This window comes from Canis lupus, chromosome 3, assembly GCF_011100685.1.
Source record: "Canis lupus familiaris isolate Mischka breed German Shepherd chromosome 3, alternate assembly UU_Cfam_GSD_1.0, whole genome shotgun sequence".
NCBI classification, from domain to species: domain Eukaryota; kingdom Metazoa; phylum Chordata; class Mammalia; order Carnivora; family Canidae; genus Canis; species Canis lupus.
Window position 1 is genome coordinate 51,636,175 of NC_049224.1, and position 19,564 is coordinate 51,655,738.

The window sequence follows — 19,564 nt, forward strand, 5'->3', positions numbered from 1 at the left end:
GCATAAATACAACAATAAAGGGGAAAATGAATATGTATTTTGATATATACAATATATAATTAAATGTATAATATTGAATATATAAAACATTAAAAATTAAATACATGTGGAAAAAATTAGAATGCCAAGAATTAAAAGGAGAAAAAATAATTTACATCATATTTCAAGATAGCAAAATTCACCACTATGATAGTGATAAATTATTAGGCTCCAAGTAACATAGCAATAAAAATATACGAAGAATAAAAATAGGGTATAAACCAAAGGAAACTGACAAAACCACCATTATAATGAAAAATCAAAAATCAAAACACTTCTTTCACATATCAAGAAGACAAGATAAATGAATTTATTTATTTATGAGAGACACAGAGAGAGAGAGAGAGAGAGAGGCAGAGACACAGGCAGAGGGAGAAGCAGGCTCCATGCAGGGAGCCTGACATGGGATTCGATCCCAGGTCTCCAGGATCAGGCCCTGGGCTGAAGGCGGCGCTGAACCGCTGAGCCACTGGGGCTGCCCATATTTTAAAGATACAGATAATAAGTTTTAATTAATAGATATGAGTATTGTGATTGTGTGTCTTTCAACCTCCCTAAAAAGTTGAATATTATTTCCAATTATATGAAACAATTTATAAAACCAATCACATATTATACCTCAAATGAAAGCTTAAATGCCAAAAGAAAAAACACAGTAAACATAAAATAAAAATGAAAAACATTTTCTGTGCCCAATAGAAATTCACAACAAAAGAATAATTTTTTAGAAGTTTCTCTTTGGGCAATTAAAAAACTTGATAAAAGAAAAATTGAAAATTAAATGTAAAAATTATTATAATAATTAAATTTGTATTCTTCAAAGTATATGAAATATAGCTAAAGTAATTTTTAAATTATAACATGTAAGCACTTATTTTTAAAATAGTTAATAAACTAAAATGTGATTCAACAAAAAAGGTAGTAAAGACCTACATGACAATAGAAAGAAAGAGGAAATAAATGATAAAGATAAAATGAGGAATTGATATAAAAGAAAACAAAGCAAAACAACCAAAAGGGAAAAAAATTTAAAAGGAGACCATATCTACACAATTAATTGGTAGTTCTTTAAAAGTAATATAACCCAGGATCCCTGGGTGGCACAGCGGTTTAGCGCCTGCCTTTGGCCTGGGGCGTGATCCTGGAGACTCAGGATCGAATCCCACGTCGGGCTCCCGGTGCGTGGAGCCTGCTTCTTCCTGTGCCTGTGTCTCTGCCTCTCTCTCTCTGTGTGACTATCATAAATAAATAAAAATTTTTAAAAAAAGTAATATAACCCTTTGACAAGGTTAATAAGACACTTAAGAGAAGACAAGTGGAAAATGTTAAAAATATTATGACAAGAAATTTAGAAATAGAGATGCCATAATTGATTTAGTAGAAAAAAATTTTAAAAAAAGAAGTAGAAAATTCAAACACACACAAAAATTTCAATTGTAGTAAAAATTCTGTACGTTAAAAAAGTACAAGGCCAGATGATTTGGGGGGGTAAGTTTCCCTTAAATTTTTTATCCAAAACAAAAAATAAAAAAAAGAAACTTTCCCAACTGACTTTCTGTGACTTGAATATTTCTGATGATAAAATCAGTCAAACATAGCATATAGCCTTAAATACATGAGTATAGTTATAGATATTTTATCTATATATGCATAAAATTATGTTATGAATAGAGCCTCCAAATATGAATAAAATATAATTATATTGAATCAGCAAAGTATTACAAGAATTCCATATTATAACTCAGTAAGGTTTATAATAGAAATGCAAGAATGCCTTGGCCTTAAGAAATCTACTGTTTAACTCACTAAATTAAAAGATAAAAGAAGAAAATCCATCGTTTCAAAAGATGCCAAAAATTTCCATAACATTTTCCTGATTAAATGCCCAAATTCATTAGTAATAGAAGGTAACTTCCTTTATTTAACGCACTGAATATTATATGTGCTGATAAAACTTTAGAAGCATAGAAAAGTATCTTCTATCACTGATTTAACACAATATTGTTGAGGTGGTCCTAGCCAATTCAATAAAACAAAGGTAAAACGTAGGTAGAAACATTAAAAAGGAAAAGTAAAAAACCATTGCATGCATATATTTCAGACTTATTCAGGGTATTTAACTAAAATTAGCAATTAGAATCATTATATGATTTAGTAAGCCACCCAGATATAAAATGAGCCTACAAAGATCAAACTATCCTCATACACCAGTAGTAGCAAACTCAGTGGAAAATAAAATTGTTTGTATAACAGCAACAAAAAATTTCAATTCCTAGGCATAAACCTTAGCAGAAAATGTACAAGGTCTATCTAAAGAAAAGTATTGAAAAACATAAAAGATCTTCATATATGGAAAGAAATGTCATTTCCTTGAATAGGAAGACTTGATGTCATAAATCTCTCATTCCTCCCTCAAATTAGTCTGCAAATTCAACACAGTCTAAATGAAAACCCCAATGGAATGATGTATGGAAATTGACAGGATGGTACCAAAATTTGTCTAGAAGAATAAATACTTGATAAAAACGAAGATATATTTGAAATAGAACAACAGGGGAGATTTTTCGGATTGCAAAACATATTACCAAACTACAGGAATGAACACAGTGTGTTATTGGCATAGATATAGACAAATTTCATTAATCAATGGAACAAAATAGAGTCCAGAGGCAGACCCATGTATAATACTGGAATTTAATATATGAAATGATGGGTTAGTAATCAAAGTGTTGGGACAATGAACTATTCATTTGAAAAGTACACTTAGATACCTACCTCACACCATATACAAAAATCATTTCCAGATGGATTAAAGAGCTAAACATAAAAACAAAACAATAATAATATTAGAAGAAAACTTAAGAAAAGTATCTGTATAACTCAGGAGAAGAAGGCCTTCCTAAATAAGACACATGTTCCAGAAGCCATAAAGGATAGGATTTAGCAATACAATTTGTAAAAACCAAACACTTTTTGCATGTACAAAATATAAAATAAGTATAGCTAAAAGACAAATGACAGAGGGAATATATGCAATATATGTAACAAAGAATTAAAATCCATATATTATAAAGTGTTCCTTTAAATTAGTTTTAAAAAAGTAACCCAACCAAAAAAAAAAAAAAAAAAAAACTTAGTCCAGGATAAGAGCAGATGATCCACAAAAGGGCTACAAATGAGCACAAACAGATGAAGGAATGCCAATTAAAACAACAGAGACACATTGTTGAACATTATCGAGGGAAAATTGAAAAGACTGATACTATCTAATGCTTGAAGAGGTACGAGGATAGAGTCAATCTAGGTGTCACTGCTAAGACAGGTGGAGCCTTATCTGAAGGCAGCTTGGCAGAGTCTGTCCACACTAAAGGTGTTGAGTGCCTTTTAACTTAGTAATTTTACTTCTAGGAGTAAAAATTAGAAAATATTTTCTCCTATAAGCAAAAATAACTAGTTGAAGGGCATGTTTATTTTATTGTTTTTAAGGGCAACAATTTGTCTGTCATTATACATATATTTGTAGTGGAGTGGTTAAAAGGAATATAGTAGAGTGTGTGTAGTGATATGTAAATAGGTCTAGGATACATTAAATGAAAACAGGGAATATATGCAATATATGTAACAAAGAATTAAAATCCATAATATAAAGTGTTCCTTTAAATTAGTTTTAAAAAAGCAAAAAAGTGATATGTAATAGGTCTAGGATACATTAAATGAAAGACATTAAAAATATATATATTAAGCATTCCTATTCATGTAAAAATGTATATACATAAGCAAGTATATTAAAAGGAAATAACTCATAAGTCTGTAAATGCATAGAAAAAGATCCAGAAACAGAGCCATTAAACTAATGTTTCCTCTAGAGAAGGAAGTGAGAGCACTAATCAAAGAGAAAAATCTCACTTTTTACTATTTGTATTTCTATGCTGTTTATAATCTCATCATGATCATGTATCACATTTGAAATGTTTAAAAACTATAAAAGGAAAAAGTAAACCGGTGGGCCTAATTTATGTAAGTTCTGCATCAAAAGGTGATGTTTTGTAAAGAAAAATTATGTTTGTGATAGAATTTTGTAGAATAGCTTATTTGACCTGGTTTCTTGGTGAAAAAAAATAAAAAACCAGGAACACAGAATCATTCTTCTTGATGAAAAAATTTAAGTCATGGATTCCTCCAAACTGATGCTAGTGTTTGCTTTATTTAATGATTTTATACACAATCCAAAAGAGATGTTCCAGACTGAAATCTCCAAATTTATAGAGAGGGAGTAATTCAAGTGTGTTGGTATAAACTTTGATGATCCTAAGTGTTTGGGAATAAAAGTATTAGAAGGGTATTAACTGGCTGCAGGGATCCCACTAAGAAAAATTTTATCAAGATTTTCACCACCAAGGCGGGTGAAATTTATCAGGCATTCCTCTGGAAGGGAACTAAAATATTTCAAGAGGCTAGTAACAAAATACAAAGAGAGTCAGAAGCCCTGGATTGTGATGTGACCTTAGACAATCACTCAACCTCTTTGAGTTTCAATTTTCTCACCTGCAACACAGGAATCACGCAATGCCCCTGCTTAAGTAAGATGAGGTATGTAAAATCCCACTGAGTATCATCAGATGCAAAAGTATATACATAAAGTGCATTGACTATTCACTGTGTGTGTGACCTACATGTTCACGGGCAGCATAACAAACCAAATTTCTTGGTTTCTATATTCCCCATCAAGACCCACCTAGCCTACACAAATTTTCCTCCAGGAAAAAAATTATATCCTTCTCCCACCTTGGAGAGATCTAGTCTGAGAAAGGTAGTGGTTAAGGCCTTTGCTAGCAAAAAATATTGACAAACAGTCCCTTGGGAAAACCTAACCAGGCAAGCAATGCGCTGACATAATAATCTTCCTAAGAATAATACCAATTAATTTACACTGAGTACCAGCCACACCCCTCATGTAATTCCATCCTATATAATAGGATTACCTATTATCCCCATTGCACAGATGAAAATAAGGTAACTTGCTGAGGCACTACCTGAGAAATACTAGCTGATGATCCAAATTCTCAAGTTACATTAAAAAATGTGAAGGCTGAGCTTAGAAACAGGAAACATATAGGAATAAGGCAAAGATTCCAAAAAAATTATTCTGGAAAGAAAATGAGTACCTAGAGATCCTTGGATTACACTACCTTGGAGAATACCTTCCACCACCTGTATTATCATGGATCTCCATATTGTCAGCATGATCATCCACTGTAACGTCCTCTTTCACCTAAGGGCCTACCAGGCACTGATGATTACTGCCCAGACCCACTATTTCATTAGTGGCAACAAAAGGGTGGCATTCGAATTCTAGCATGCCCTCTGCATATACTAGCTGGAAATCTATAAGTAAAAAAGTTCCTCATTAACTGTTTGGTTATACTGATATAACACTTCTATAGGAAATGCTTGATTCTCTCCCTTTATTCATGAGTGCTCAGAATAATGAATTTATTCTCTAGCATTCTCCGAAGATGACCAAGAAGAGGTTTGGTTTGGTTATGAGAAGCATTATTGACTCCTGTATGGGCGTATTTATGTGTGTGTGTGGTGGGGAGATGTAGCCAGGTATGTCTTTTAACACACTGAAGTGTTTCAATTTATTGTAATTGCTCTTGTCGATGCTTACTGTTCCATGTTTGGCCAGGGGCGGCCCTTAAAGTTGGTGCCTCTCACATATTCCCAGTAGTCTTTAATAGCATCCTTGCTTCTGACATGAAAAAATATTATAGGCTCATCTCGTATATTTGTTGCTCCCACCCTTTCTGGGGCCCTGGGCAGGCATTTCTCTAAAGAGCCCTGGATCCTTTGTGTGGACAATGGAATTTAGACACTACACTATGGATGACAGTTTTGTTCATTGCTATTGAGTTGGTCATTATTTCTAGGTGTTTATAATAGAAGTAGCCAGGAAAAACTTTTCTCTTAAAAGAAAATACATCATGAGTTCATATTGATTTTTCCAACTCAAATTTAGGATAACAGAGCTTTTACTTAACTTCTTTGATTTTATATCAGTATTTTTTCTTATGCTGAAAATCTTGATTCCTATATTAGTAATATCACTATTTGCTTTATCCTAATATACGTTTATAAAATACATATAATATACTTAATACACAGCTAGGCTTATGTGTTTCATGTTGCTTTTTATTTTTAAGAACTGGCTTGATTCTACAAATTTAAATGTGAAAACTGTCCCATAGTTTTAAAGTCAAAAACAAAACAAAAAAGTACACGAAATCCAAGTCTGATACCATCTAGGTCTACTCTTCCCACTCTGATTTCCTCCTTCCTTATAGATAACCATTTTTTTTTAATTTGACTTTAGTTTATTTTTCTATTGCTTTTAACATAAGAAAATACAGATTATATTCATTTTCTTCATTCTCTCAGATAAAAAGTAACATACCATACCTGTTATGTACTTTGCATTTTCTTGCCTTTCATAGCTAAACAGGACTCCACTGAGCATGATTATAACCATGGTTGATCCAGCCAGACTTCCATTGATAAGACTTGGGTGTTTCCACCCTTTTGTTATTGTCAGTAGGGAGATGCCCTTCTTACATATAACTCAGGTGATTCTTCACCTTATAAAGAATAAGAGTCTAGAATTCCCACTGAGTGTAACAGGCAGAGAAACAGACTGCAGTGCCCACTGAAATGGTTACAATATGGAATCCATATAACTTTGGAGACACACGAAGTTTTTCCAATGGGCACCCAGGCAAGGATAGCTTTGAAGATTTCACGAATCCTAAATTCTGATTATGGATTTTTTTTTTCTAACATTGATTGAGCACCCACTGTGGCCCAGCAACCCCTTCTCCCAATTGTGCCTGTGCACGCGTGCGCACACACACACACACACACACACACCTGCCACTCTCAATAGTTTCCAATTCTTTTCAAACAGTTGAAGGGAAGAGATCTAAAAGAATGATCAGCTAAGAGGCGATTGAAAAGAAATTTTCATAAGAGGCTAGTATGAGATCTTAGGCAAATGGCCAGACAATAGTTCAAATAATTGAGTCATATTGTGATACCAAAACTCCTGCCTTCTCATCTATTTATTTAGTGTAAATAACATTTCTCAGTTCTTATATTTAATATAAATAAAAAACAGGAATAGAATTGATTCTGAACTTTCCTCACTTTAGCAATAAATGATATTCATTATGGACTAATGGAAAAATATAAAAGATGAATTTCCAAAAATATCATACTTCTTATCTTTCATATTCATTGAAGTTGTGATAAATATGCATTATTTTTATCTGCTGCCTACTTCTGTGTATTGCTAATAATTGTAATGATAACTCAATCCCAAAACTCTTACCATCTAGAAACTAATGGTTATCAGACATTAAAAATTAAATTTAAATCTTCATACGTATTTTTGTCACACTAAATTATGACAGAGAGCCCAATAAAAGGCTTTCATGCATAAAAATATAATACATAGGGATAAAATTTGGTAGGGTAACTGGAACGAAAACATAAATTCAGGAAGAAAAAGGAGGCATGTAAAACTGACTGTTTAAGCACTTGTTCATGTGTTTAATAGATGATGTATCAAATTGCTCTGGTATTTAAAGTTCATTAGATACATTACAGGAGTGATGTATTTTTTAATGCCAATATTTACAGTATCCTGGAAATGACATCATTTGCAACTCTTTAAAATTACATTGAAGATTTTATATAGCAACTTAAAAACGTGCAGGTGGCATGAATAGGTGACTTTTCAAAGTTCTTTTAGTAGCATCAAGGTTTGAAGACCACAGGTCCAGGGACTGTGCCCCTGGCGGTGTGAAATTTGGAGTCTTGTCTCTCTGTCTCAATTCTATGTTCCTCAAGGCAGTATCCCATCCATCCCCGTCAGCAGTATAAGGGGAGGGGATGCAAAAGGTGGGAAGCAAGAGAAGCAGCCTCACCTCTAGCCAGAGGTGCCTACCTAAAATCCCCAAATGCCACTTCACTAAGTCTAGCCCTTGTTCCCTACCCTGCCCTGGGGATCAGGAGCAAATGGGGACTGAATGTGTAGAAGCTGAAGGAAGATCTCAGGCCCTAGTTCCCATGGAGGCAGGATGTCCAGCTGCACAGAGTTCTTCCTGGGGTGGGGTGCAGGTCCCACCGCCCACCTCCCCACAGCCACCTCTCTCCTCCTGTGTCTCTTGAACAAGGCACTATCTTGCTTTTTTCCACAGAGAGACACTCATTCCCCTGCAGGCACAGGGATCCCACTGCTCTGGGTTAAAGAGGAACTCTGAGCTCTAGAAGGCCTTGGGGTCTCTGCATCTAATTACACAGAAAAGGAAGCAGCTGGTGGGTTGCAAAGACCACACTTCTAGAAGTTCAAAACAGCTATGCTCATGCAACTCTGACAAGGTATAAAGGAGACAAAGTGACCCATATATTCCAGATAAAGAAACCACAGCCCAGCAAAGGTAAGCAAACATAGATTCACAGGGCATGGTATTTCTGGAACGAACAGAAGGATTCAAGCTACCTCCATAATCACTAACCTGTACAGGCCAAGTCCAAATCCATTAAAGTCTGTGAGAAGGGCAGTAGCTTTCTGAAGAGTTGTAAAAGCTTCGCAATGCACGTTAACAGCCAAATAGCTTAATCATAAAGATCACCATTTATCGTAGATGTCATTTTTTAATTTATTCGATTTTAGTCTTTCTTGATTGCATGTCTTAGCACATAGAAGAATCTCCATGTGCATTAAGAAAAAAGAAAAAAGCTTAGCATGTGCTTTCTCCAACCCCTGGAAATTCTCCTGGTTTCCCTCATGCCTCAGTGGCTCTGCCTCTTACCCTCTGCTCTGCATGTCCGAGAGAATCCTCAGCCAAGGCTGGTAGTCACCTTGGACATGCCCTCAGCAGCAGCCCAGCAGCCACTACTACAGTCTTAAGAATCATCGCCACTCTTGTTTAGGGTTTTCACACACATAGGCTGCACACGAGGATTAGCTACATCTAGCACACAAATACATACACCCATCTATCCTGAAGGAGAATGAACATATGTGCATGCCATTGTGCATGCAGGCAGGTACAATCATAAATATAAACACAGGCCTGCCAACCATGCCCTGATCACATGACGTTGGTGAAATCTCCCTTGGACGCCTCCTGAAATAAATGACCTAAATGTAGGAGGAAAGGAACAAAGTCCTGCTCGAATGTATCCTGTCTCCAAGACAGCAAAAATAAGTGGTTTCACTCTAAATCAGTTGATTTACTCTGTTGATAGTTTCAAAACTTCAGAATGGCATGACTGTCCTTTCAGGAATTAACCCTTCTCACTGCCTGCTCCCCCAGCCTAATAGCTGTGCTCTCCTAATAGCTCCTCCCCTACACATGAGGGAGGCTGCCAAATGGCAGTCTGTCTTTCCAGATTGTCCCCTCTTCTATCTACCCTCCTCCTGTCCCTGATCCCCTCTCCCTTCATTTTTGCCACTTGGCTATTTTGAATTACAGACACTGTATTTGCAACCAGCCTTTCGCCTCTTTGCCCAGCCCCACTGGCCCACTCCCCAGGCATGTCACTTTGGTGTGAGAGTCTATATTCCTTCCAGGGTGCTCTTTGGGAGACCAGAGCTATCCCGTAACTGCACCCACTCCATCTCACCAAATCCAAAACTCATCAGAATCCATGGCTCCAAAGGAGAGATTCAATGTTGAAGTTGTAGCTCAGGAACATACAAAGTCTGGAAAGGCCCTGGAAATTACCTAGCCTGCCTCCAGGCATGAAAAACTTGTCTGGAAGAGAGACAGTGACTTGCCCAAGGTCACTAAGAACAGTAAATGAAATGAAAGTCCCATGGAGTCTTGTTCTTGTTTTCAATGTAAATGTATTCCTGGAGAAAAGCATATATACGTACAAGCATACAAATCAAAAATATATGGACTGAGTCTTAAGAAGATTACATTTCAGTTCTATAGCTTCTTTCTTTCCACCCTGTTGTGTTTAAACTTTGGGTCACCCAGTAGAACTCTGTTTCCCCCAGTGGTGTGGGTAATGCCTTAGAGATGTATTGGTTTGAATATTCATCTGAATTAAATCTACAATATGCATGTGCACAGTTACAGATGCATGTCTGTCCGTGACTTTACCCCAGTTATAGAAATTCCATGGATGAAACACTTAACGTGAGACACTGAGATTTTCTATAGTGATGTCAGACTTCTGACTTCATAAGGCAGGATTTTTGCCTTCTTTTTAACCACCCCCCTCTTCCTGATATAGCAGGGCATAATAGTATATGTCTTGTAGACACAAAGTGAAGACCTCAGGCCCAGGTCTATGAGGTAGTTGGGATTCTCTGGAGGGAAGGTGCAGAGGAAGCTCACAAAGACATCATTATAGCATGGCTCCCTCTGAGCAGGGCTTTGTGACAGTTCATGCAAAAGGCATCCATTTAGCAGAATCTCAGTGGAATGGCTGTTTCAGACTGAGCCTCTAGCCCCAGGATTAGGAAAAACCCTTGGAGTCTTCCAAAAATACAAGGAGTTTAAGAGCCAAGCTGTTTAGCAGTGTGAGCCTAGAGGATAAATAGGCCCATTGTGATTCTCCCCAACTCTCTTACCTAGAACTACATCTGCCAGAAGCAAGTTCTCAGATGGAAGCCCCAGGAACACATACCTTCTATAACTTCCCGTTTTGTTTTCCCCTTTCTAAATCCTGTCTAAATGCTGGCACTCATTCAGAGACCTTACTGTCCTCTATTGCCCTCAAGCAATGTTTTATATATATATATATATATATATATACATATATATATATATATATATATATATATATAAAGCAGACAGTGCAAGTCCAAAGATGTAGGTTGAAAAATAACTTGGCCTTATTTTCTTTTACAAATGCCTACATGTGGAGCCTCCTGGCTGCACTCAAATCTTCCAGTGGAAACAAACCATAGTGATGTTGTTAAAAGGGCTCAATGCACTGAACAAAGCTGGAGGTCTCACTTCAGCTCAGATCCATGGATCACACTGGATCTAGACTGATCCATCCAAACCCCAAGTGCTTGCTAAACATTAATAGGTCAAGGAAAATAAAAGAATAAAGCCTTTTATTGTGATAAATCTAGATTTTTAATGTACCCTGTTCAGCTCTGGCTGTACTACCAAGGTTTTGATTTAGACTTACAGTTATTTAGCAAACATAAGAAAATCTCTTTCACACGAGATTGGCTTTGCTCAATATTTAATGCTAAAAAAATCTAAAAATATGATAACTGATATCAAAAATGTGTGTACAGGATAAGGAAACAGACAATCTGAAGGAACAAAGGGGGTAGTGTATAACCTAGCCAATGCCTTTCACTAGCTAAGCAACTTTAGGGAACTTATTTAATCTCTGGAAGACTCTGATGTGTAAAATAATAAACCACATAGAATGTGTTCGGAAATTCAGCAAGATATTAAATGAAACAGCAGCATGCAGGTTTTTCTTACACATGCACATATGTGTATGTAGCATCTTCCAAGACACTAATTTCTCAGTGTTTATGTTTATCGGGTAGCACTTCTGTTTTTCCAGAAACTTGGACATTCGGTCCAGTGACCCTCACCACAATGAGACACCATTCCTGAATTACTGAGAAGGAAATCAGCTCAGGGATGGAATGTCAGCAAGTCCATGGTAAGCAGAAGCCAAGTTTGAAGTCAATCCCTTGCCATATTCCAAATCCTTCTCCTTATGGGTTTTGTGGGTTTAAGACAATTTCACCTACAAGCACTAGAAACAAGTTTCCAAGATCAGCATAGCTGCCAACTCCAATCCTTGAACTATTTGGCTATTTACAAAATCAGGGTTTAGACACCCAGGAAGAGCAGCTAATGCAAGTCAGAGTAGACAAGCCTGGGCTGGTTAGCATATTCTATGGACAGAGTTCAATGACTTCATTTCCTTTGTGTTAAGCCTCGTGGCAGGGAAAAGAAGGAAAAACAAGATGATTTGAATTTAAAAAGCGAAAAATAAGACAGAATCTTTTTCCTCAAAAGGCAGGCTGAGCTGTAAATTGTCTCCTCCAGCCATCTTCTCGGCGACATTAGTAACAAAAAATACTTCCTATTGATTGAATACCCATTGGTCTTAAAATGACAGCACTGGATGCCTTAATCATGATCCTAGTTTTATGACATCATCTTCCAATCCTGAGCCTTCTGTCTGAGCACAGTAGTGACCAGAGCTGACTTGGACCAATGGCCTCTGAGAGAAGGAGCAATTCCAATAAGTGACAACATATTCTCACTGGCTAGCCAGTGAGGTCTCATCTCTAAATGAGTTCAGGCCAGGTGCCCACCTCTTAGCTTTGGATGCGAAGCTGGACTGCTGGCTTTCTTAATTGAAAACTTTTTTTTTTCTAATTCCGACACCCCAACAGCTTGGCACACTTGACCTGCCACTTGTAAGTGTGTGATGCAGACTGCGTGCTTCGATCGTGGGAGAACCTGCTTACACAACAACTCCCAGGGCCCTAAATCAGGTGCCCTAGAAGCAGATGACTTAAGACTGCCTCCATTTGCTATTCTTGGTCTTCATTTACCTCAGAGAGAATTTGAGAAGCCTGACTAATGAAAGGCAGTTTATAAAGTATAGTCAGTAGTATGAAATGACTCTTGACAGTGTTCACATAGAGCATTATTTCCTACAATGACAAGGATTTCTGTCCTGGGCCAACATCTGTCACTCTGAGGGGCTGCTTCTTAACTGTGTCTAAGAGAGGTTTTGTTGGCTGCAGCCTCCCCACATTCCCATTGTGAGTGTGACGTGGTTTGTGTATCTCTCATCTCTGTGGGCCACAGGTTGGAATGAGGTAGGTAGCTAGCTGTGTGTCCGGGCTGGTGGAGAGGTAAACCAAGACAAAGCCTTAAGCCTCTGTCAAGACTGCGCCCTGCACACTCCACTCAATGCAAGGACAAGATGTCCTATGAGAAAAGCTGGTGGGTGCAGAAATAGGTCCTTCTAATGGGAACAGAAGGCAGCCCACCCCTAAGCAGATCTTATAGTAGGGGTACAATGGCATCTTGATACACGGACAAACACACAGCTACAAATTCATAGCCATGTCACTTCAGGAAATCCGTTAAACCTTTCTGAGCCTCAGTTTCTCCATCTGTTGAACATCAATGACTATCTACCTCCTAAAATGACCACGAGGATTGAAAAAAGCAAGCTATATAAAGCATTTAGCATAGCACCTGGAATGCGGCAAGCTTCAATATATGTTACCAAGGTTCCAGGAGCAACACTTGCTATGGCATGGCTGGAGCACAGTTTTCTTATATTTGCAAGAAGCATTCTCTATAAGGAAATGGGTTTTAAATCTCTGTGTGTGCAGGTATATGGGGGTATCTGGTGGTAGTCAACACTGAGGCTGGATTAGGAAGTAAATTTCAAGTATCCTTGGCTATAGCTCTTTCAATGTAGGCTTACCCCGAGGAAAGAGAAGTCTCTTCTGGTTTTGCACTGTGATAATAAACAAACTAGACCCTTGCCCCCTTCCTGCTCCCTCCTTGCACCTGCCCTGTGCCCTTTATGAAGCATTCACATACCCGAGTTATAGTGCTCAGAGCAGGTTGAACAGATCAGCCAAAAAGGCACGGCTTTAGCTAGAGGTAAAATCTGCGACTTCCAAACCACTCCAAATTAATCATTCTAGCTGGAGGGAGTCTCGGGCCTTTGGGCCCCCCTTTTGTTTTATTAACTGCCAACTGAAAATGCCAGAAGTAGCTGGGGAAGAAGCGCAAAATGGAGGACAGGGAACACTTTGCATATTTTAATTACTTCAGTAAACAATACGTACCGTTACAGAAACCTACCATCGAAGGCTACATCCCCAGGCAAAGGAAAGCTGGAAAAGCATCATGGGACAAGACATAAAAAAATATGCAACTCCTTCCACTAGAGGCTGCCTTACCCAGCTTCTCAGAGCTGAAGCCAAGCTTCCTGTCCACCCACTAACTAGCTGCTAGAGCAGTTCCTACTAGAACAAGGAGAAGCAAACGCTAAGCACCTTTTCACACACCCAACTTTCTGGAGAATTGAATGCACCTCTACACCCATGGAAAATGGGATTCTTCTTTGAGTCATGAAATAAGACCCTTTAATTCTGAATGAAGTTCACTCGGCACCCAGGAGGAAAGAGCTCCGAGATTATTTGCTAGATCTTTGGCAGGACCTGGCCACTGCTTATTCGAAACAGTGGATAAAATCCTCCACCTTCACTTAAAGGTAGGGGTTCAACTTAGAAAAAAATGATGGGATCACATTCTTAAGGCAGCCTGCAGATGGGTGACAACAGCAGTGAAGTGTGAACTGCAAAGTGATTAATAAACATAAGTTAGTACCACTATTCTTTTTACACATCACAGGTTCCTAGGTATCCCTTCCCCTGAGTAATTCTAGGAAAGGGGTATTAATTAAGCCAGCCACACAACCCATACAGTGCCTAGAAAAGCCTCAAAGCATCCTAGGAGAGAGAAAGCTGGAAGCAAGATCTGCCACCATGGACTATGGTGGAAAGAGCACTAGACTGAGACTCAATCTGGTGCTTTGGCACCTTCTGCCTACTCCTTCTCTCACATTCACATCTGTAATAATTACATGGCTGGTGCAGAGGGTTGCTAAGATTCTTCTCCACTCAAAAATTGCCTGAGGTTGTCTGAAGCCAAATGTTCTTATCTGAATCTATATACCACGAGCACCAAACAAAAGCTTATCTCAACGCCCTCCCCAACGTTGGCAGCCTGACTTTCCAGAGTGGCATGTGTATGCATGTACATGCGTGCTTGTGTGCATGTGTGCATGTATATGTGTGTGTGTGTGTGTGTGTGTGTGTGTGTTGCAGGCAGGCCAATGAGAGCAATGGGCCAGAACTTGGAAGCTCCAGGGGCCTGACGTAGGTTTACATCATACCACCTGGCTCATCCCTGGGCCCCTGTGTCTCATCTATAAAACTGGTAGGGTGAGGAAAAGGGCTGGGCTAGTTGGCCCTTAGGTATCATCTAGTTCCAAAGTACTATGATTCCATGAAGCAGAGACTGGATAACCTCTGGATGCCCCTCCCAGTGCTAGAAGGTTAGAGCTCTGAGACCTGCAAGTTTCACACAGCCCGCTACTCTACAACTGGGTCCCAGAGTGCCTCTTTGCAGCAAAGGGTGTGAGCCAAGGGTAGTCTCAGATGAAAGGCATGGAAGAGCTGTCCCTCCACACAGCATCTGGCATCCCAAGCCATAACCTGAGGCATGCAGCTGTGAGCAGCTCCTTCTCCCTTTATAAACAAGCCCTACCTCTTGGCTTTTCCTTCAAGGTCAAAAGGCAAGGGAAGGCTGCTCTGAGGATGAACCCAGGAGAAAGTCTTAAATGCTAAGCCAGTAATCACAGTTAGGCGGTTTTTTCAAAGGCATTCCTACTCTATTATACACATTCATGTCTCCAAAAGCATAGAAGGAGGATTAGAGTAGGTGGACTTCTAGTTTTCAGGCTAATGAAATTGGATGAAGAATCTTTCTCAAGGTCACCTGGTGGGTCCCCAAGAGATGGAGCTAGGCTAAGTCTGGAGTAGGTAATCCTAAAAGTTGAGTCTTCATCTTGATTTATCATAACAGGTAGGAAAAGATGCTTTCAGTATTCCAAGGCTGCGGCTAGTAGTGGAAGCCTTGTCTCAGGGATACAGAACTCACTGAGTGTCTAAACTATGCCAGGAGCTGTGCTAAATGAATTAAAAGGCACTGCTAAAAAAAAAAATTTAAAAAAAAAAAAAAAAGGCACTGCTACTTTTCAGCCCTCCCAATGTGCCTTGGCTATGGAAATTACAATTATCAACAGCATTGCACAGATGAAGGAAGAAAGGGGGTAAGCAACGCATGTGAGTTCAAAAGGCTGAAGAGTGGAAGATCCAAGCCTTACACCTAAATTAGTCTGATTCCAAAACCGATGTTCTTCTGTACCACCTAGTCGGAGTTCTTATCCACATCCAAATTGAAGGAAGACTCGCTGGGATGTTTTAAAGCAGATAAATTGATGGGTTGGAGTGGCAGATTTCGGAAAATGTGATAGAAATCCTAGAACTTTATTTCTATAAAAAACACCCATAAAAGCTGAAGAGGGATTTTTTTTTCATTCAGAAATAGCTAAATCTGCAGATGTAATGAACTAAGACAGGAGCCTACATCAGCCCGGAGAGCACCCATCAAAATGACACGAGAAAACACTATACGCTCCTCATAGACAGACTGGAAAAAGCAGTCAGCCATAGGCTTTGCTTCATTTGTCCTTCTTTTGCAGCTTTTCTTAGCATAATGTCTGGCCCAACTTAGAAACGACACTGATCATTTCATGCCTGGTCAGCGGGGCTCCCAATGGCAAGGCATCTCCAGTGAAGACAAGTTTTTGTCACTGAACATCTAGATTCCAGATCACTTACTCAACTGCTCAACCAGCATTTATCATCATTATTTCCAAAAATGTATTAGCCTTGATGGTTTGGAATCTATTTCCCCATTATTGTCTCTTTCCCTGAGATCACTGTCTCAAGCAGAAAAGGGAGAAAACGAGAGAGAAGGAGGGATAGTAGGAAGGTTGAGTGGAGATGAGAGAAAGGAGGGAGAGAGAGAGCAATGTATGTCAAACCCAGTGATTTAGGCTGGTCTTAGAATTAAACCACACCAGAAATAAGTCTTAAATCTGGATTCTGTGATTATGAACACAATACATTGCCTTTTTGCTTAAGATAGATTGGATTAGGTTTCTGTCACTTACAGCTGAAAGAATTTTGATATAACACTGGAAAATTCAACTCTCAATTTAGTTTCTATTCCTAGGAATAAAATGTCTATTTCTAGAAATGAACCTTAAGAAGAAAGACTGGAGAAAGATCCCAGAGGCCCAGAGAGAAACCAACTGCACAGTAAGGGCAGCCCTACAACATGCCTTCTCTCATCCACAGAATGACCTTTTCTCCTTTCCCACCCTGTATGGTAGCACCCACATACCTGGGTTTCACCAGCCATAAAGCATTGCAAGGACACCGCTTACAAACATGTGGCTCTGAGACCAACATTTGTACTGAAAGCTTTCCTTGCATGGCTGCATCCGCCCACAAGTAGGCCTTCTTCAGCCCAGAGCATTGGGCTGGATGTTACATTAGACATCCACTTTCCATTAGGGTTAGCCACAAGTGCCAGGATGGGAGGAGGCAACAAAAATCAGAGGAACCAGCTAATGCTCAAGAGAGGCTCAGCTGACCCAGGCAAAGGAGATAGCGGAACTCATGTGATCCGATCCACCCCCCCACCCCCACCCTGGAGCATCCCCAGACAGGAGGTCCTGTCGCAATTCTTCCAGACAAATGGGTTTCTCATGAATCATCTGTCCCAAAAGAATTGCAGAAACAAACAGACTTGACCAATTTTGAAGATAAAGTCCAGAGCAAGGAGTACAGAATCCCATCACAATGACTAGGAAGACTTTCCTAATGAACAGTCTCAAATGGCACATCTAGAATGATTCCCTTCCTTCACTGTATTCTTCCCTCTAAATCCCTCAGCATCTTCACATGAAGACCTGAGCTCCACCTTATTCCAGGAAACTCTCATCCTGCTGTTCTGGGAGCTTGCTTTGATAGAAGACATCTATTTTCAGATCATCAGAGAGCAGAATGTTAAGGGAACTACAAGTTCGAAGATTAATTGCCATTTAAAGGACAGGGTTCCTATCTCTGAATAAATCTCCAGGTGAGAACCCAAAGGACTAGTCTTAGGAACACTAGCTGATTTCCCTGAACCTATAAGGACATGAGGTACCACATAATTAAGAGGCATCTCCCTCTTACAGGACAATGTATTAGGTTCCCTGGCCAAGAGATGATCTTAGCTATCTTGAATTGCAAGGCTCAGGAAGCAATGGGAAGGTGGGAAATCACAATCTACAACATCAGGGCTGTGAAACTATCAGAGTCCTAGTGTGTGTTAGAATACTCTCCAGCTCATGGACACTTCACTGCAGCCTGATCCACCCTACAACCTCAGTTGTAGCTAAAGCATACCAACACGCAAAGAGGGGTGAAAACATGCATCCAAAGTTCTTGTTGTGTGCCCTGGGCATGCAGAAACAGATAAGTGTTCTCAGGTTCCTCAGCAAAATTGTGCTTATTTGTATGGAGACATACACCCCCGGGCTTCTTGTCTCTAAGCAGGTTTCTAAAGAAGTCTCTGGACTCAGGCATAATTGGGACTATGTGCTCTCACAGACTTCTTTTGAAGGCCTGGGCACTGTCCTTCCAGCTGCAACTAAGACCTTCCTAAGACTATAATAGACCCTATATGTGTGAGTAGCATGGTGGGCCTTCTGTAACCAGTGGAAGGAGGGATATCTTTGTCAGCTTGAAATAGAACCAGACTTTTCTAATCTTTACCCCTGTTCTCAACTGGGACCCCACAGGGCATGAGTGTAGAACAGAGAAACAAAATGATGTTGAGATGAGTTAATATCTTAGAAGAAAAGGTAGTTTGTTTGCTCATTTGTTTTTGCCAGAAAGTGGACTCAGTGGGATAAGTCAGAGTCCCCATGAAGGCAGATGAATGATGCTTTGCCCTCTAGCCCTGAGTAGCAAAGTGATGGAGGGAAACTAGACAATAGGCCATAAGCAGTAAAGAACCATGATTTGATGGAGTAGTCATAATCCAATATTTGGAAGACCACAGTGAGAGACATTCACATGCCTGGAGTATATACCTAAGTGACACTGACATTGCGATGATGAAGAAAACAGAGTAATAACTTCTCTCTACCTATATGACACATATCGTGACACTGAAAGAGACATTGCTTTGACGTGCATTGAAACCTTTGGATAAATATGTTACAGGGTCCAAGAAAATAACAGCATCACAAGTGGAAATACTCTCCTTTAGTGCAGAAGGAAAACTGGAGAGGGTTATTGACATCACAAGATAATTCTTCACTTTGCTATAGCAGCTCTCTCAGGTGCATATAAATGATGGTTTGCTTGCCATATAACCTTACCAGGAGCTTATGCATAAAATAAGATGCTACCTAAATTTTTTTCTGGGAAGTATATAAATGTTCATTACACATAAATACAAGGTTACACGGTGAGACTGATGTTAAGTATAACCATAAGGTATGGTCCAGAGACATCCTGCTTCTTACTAATAGCAGTCCCAAGACTGGATGTGGTCAGTCTGTGGATTCCACTCACAAAGGCAGGCAGGAAATTTAGGATTCTCTTCAAACTCAACTCTTCACTCAAATCCGTGTCAGAAAACCTTTATCCAGCCTCAGACCTCCGCATGCATTTTCCCCACCCCCATTATCTACACAAAGACCCATGCACCGCCCCTCCTTCCAACGTGCGTGAAACCCAGAAACACTGACACACTGAAGTCCAGTTCCACCTCTGCCTGGGATGGGTGCCACAACAGGAAGACTT

General features: G+C 39.3%; 1 protein-coding gene across 4 annotated transcripts in view; it reads right to left on the reverse strand.

The window, feature by feature from the left end:
• The window catches only part of NTRK3 (neurotrophic receptor tyrosine kinase 3), a 384,919-nt gene that overhangs the window by 15,501 nt on the left and 349,854 nt on the right, over window positions 1–19,564 (reverse strand). For 3 of the 4 annotated variants that reach the window (XM_038532784.1, XM_038532786.1, XM_038532783.1), the window contains one exon: window positions 2,815–2,856. The exons of the other annotated variant lie outside the window; for it this stretch is intronic. In XM_038532784.1, coding sequence (XP_038388712.1) covers window positions 2,815–2,856 — 42 coding nt within the window. The remainder of the gene's footprint in view (window positions 1–2,814; window positions 2,857–19,564) is intronic. 4 annotated transcript variants of the gene reach the window in all.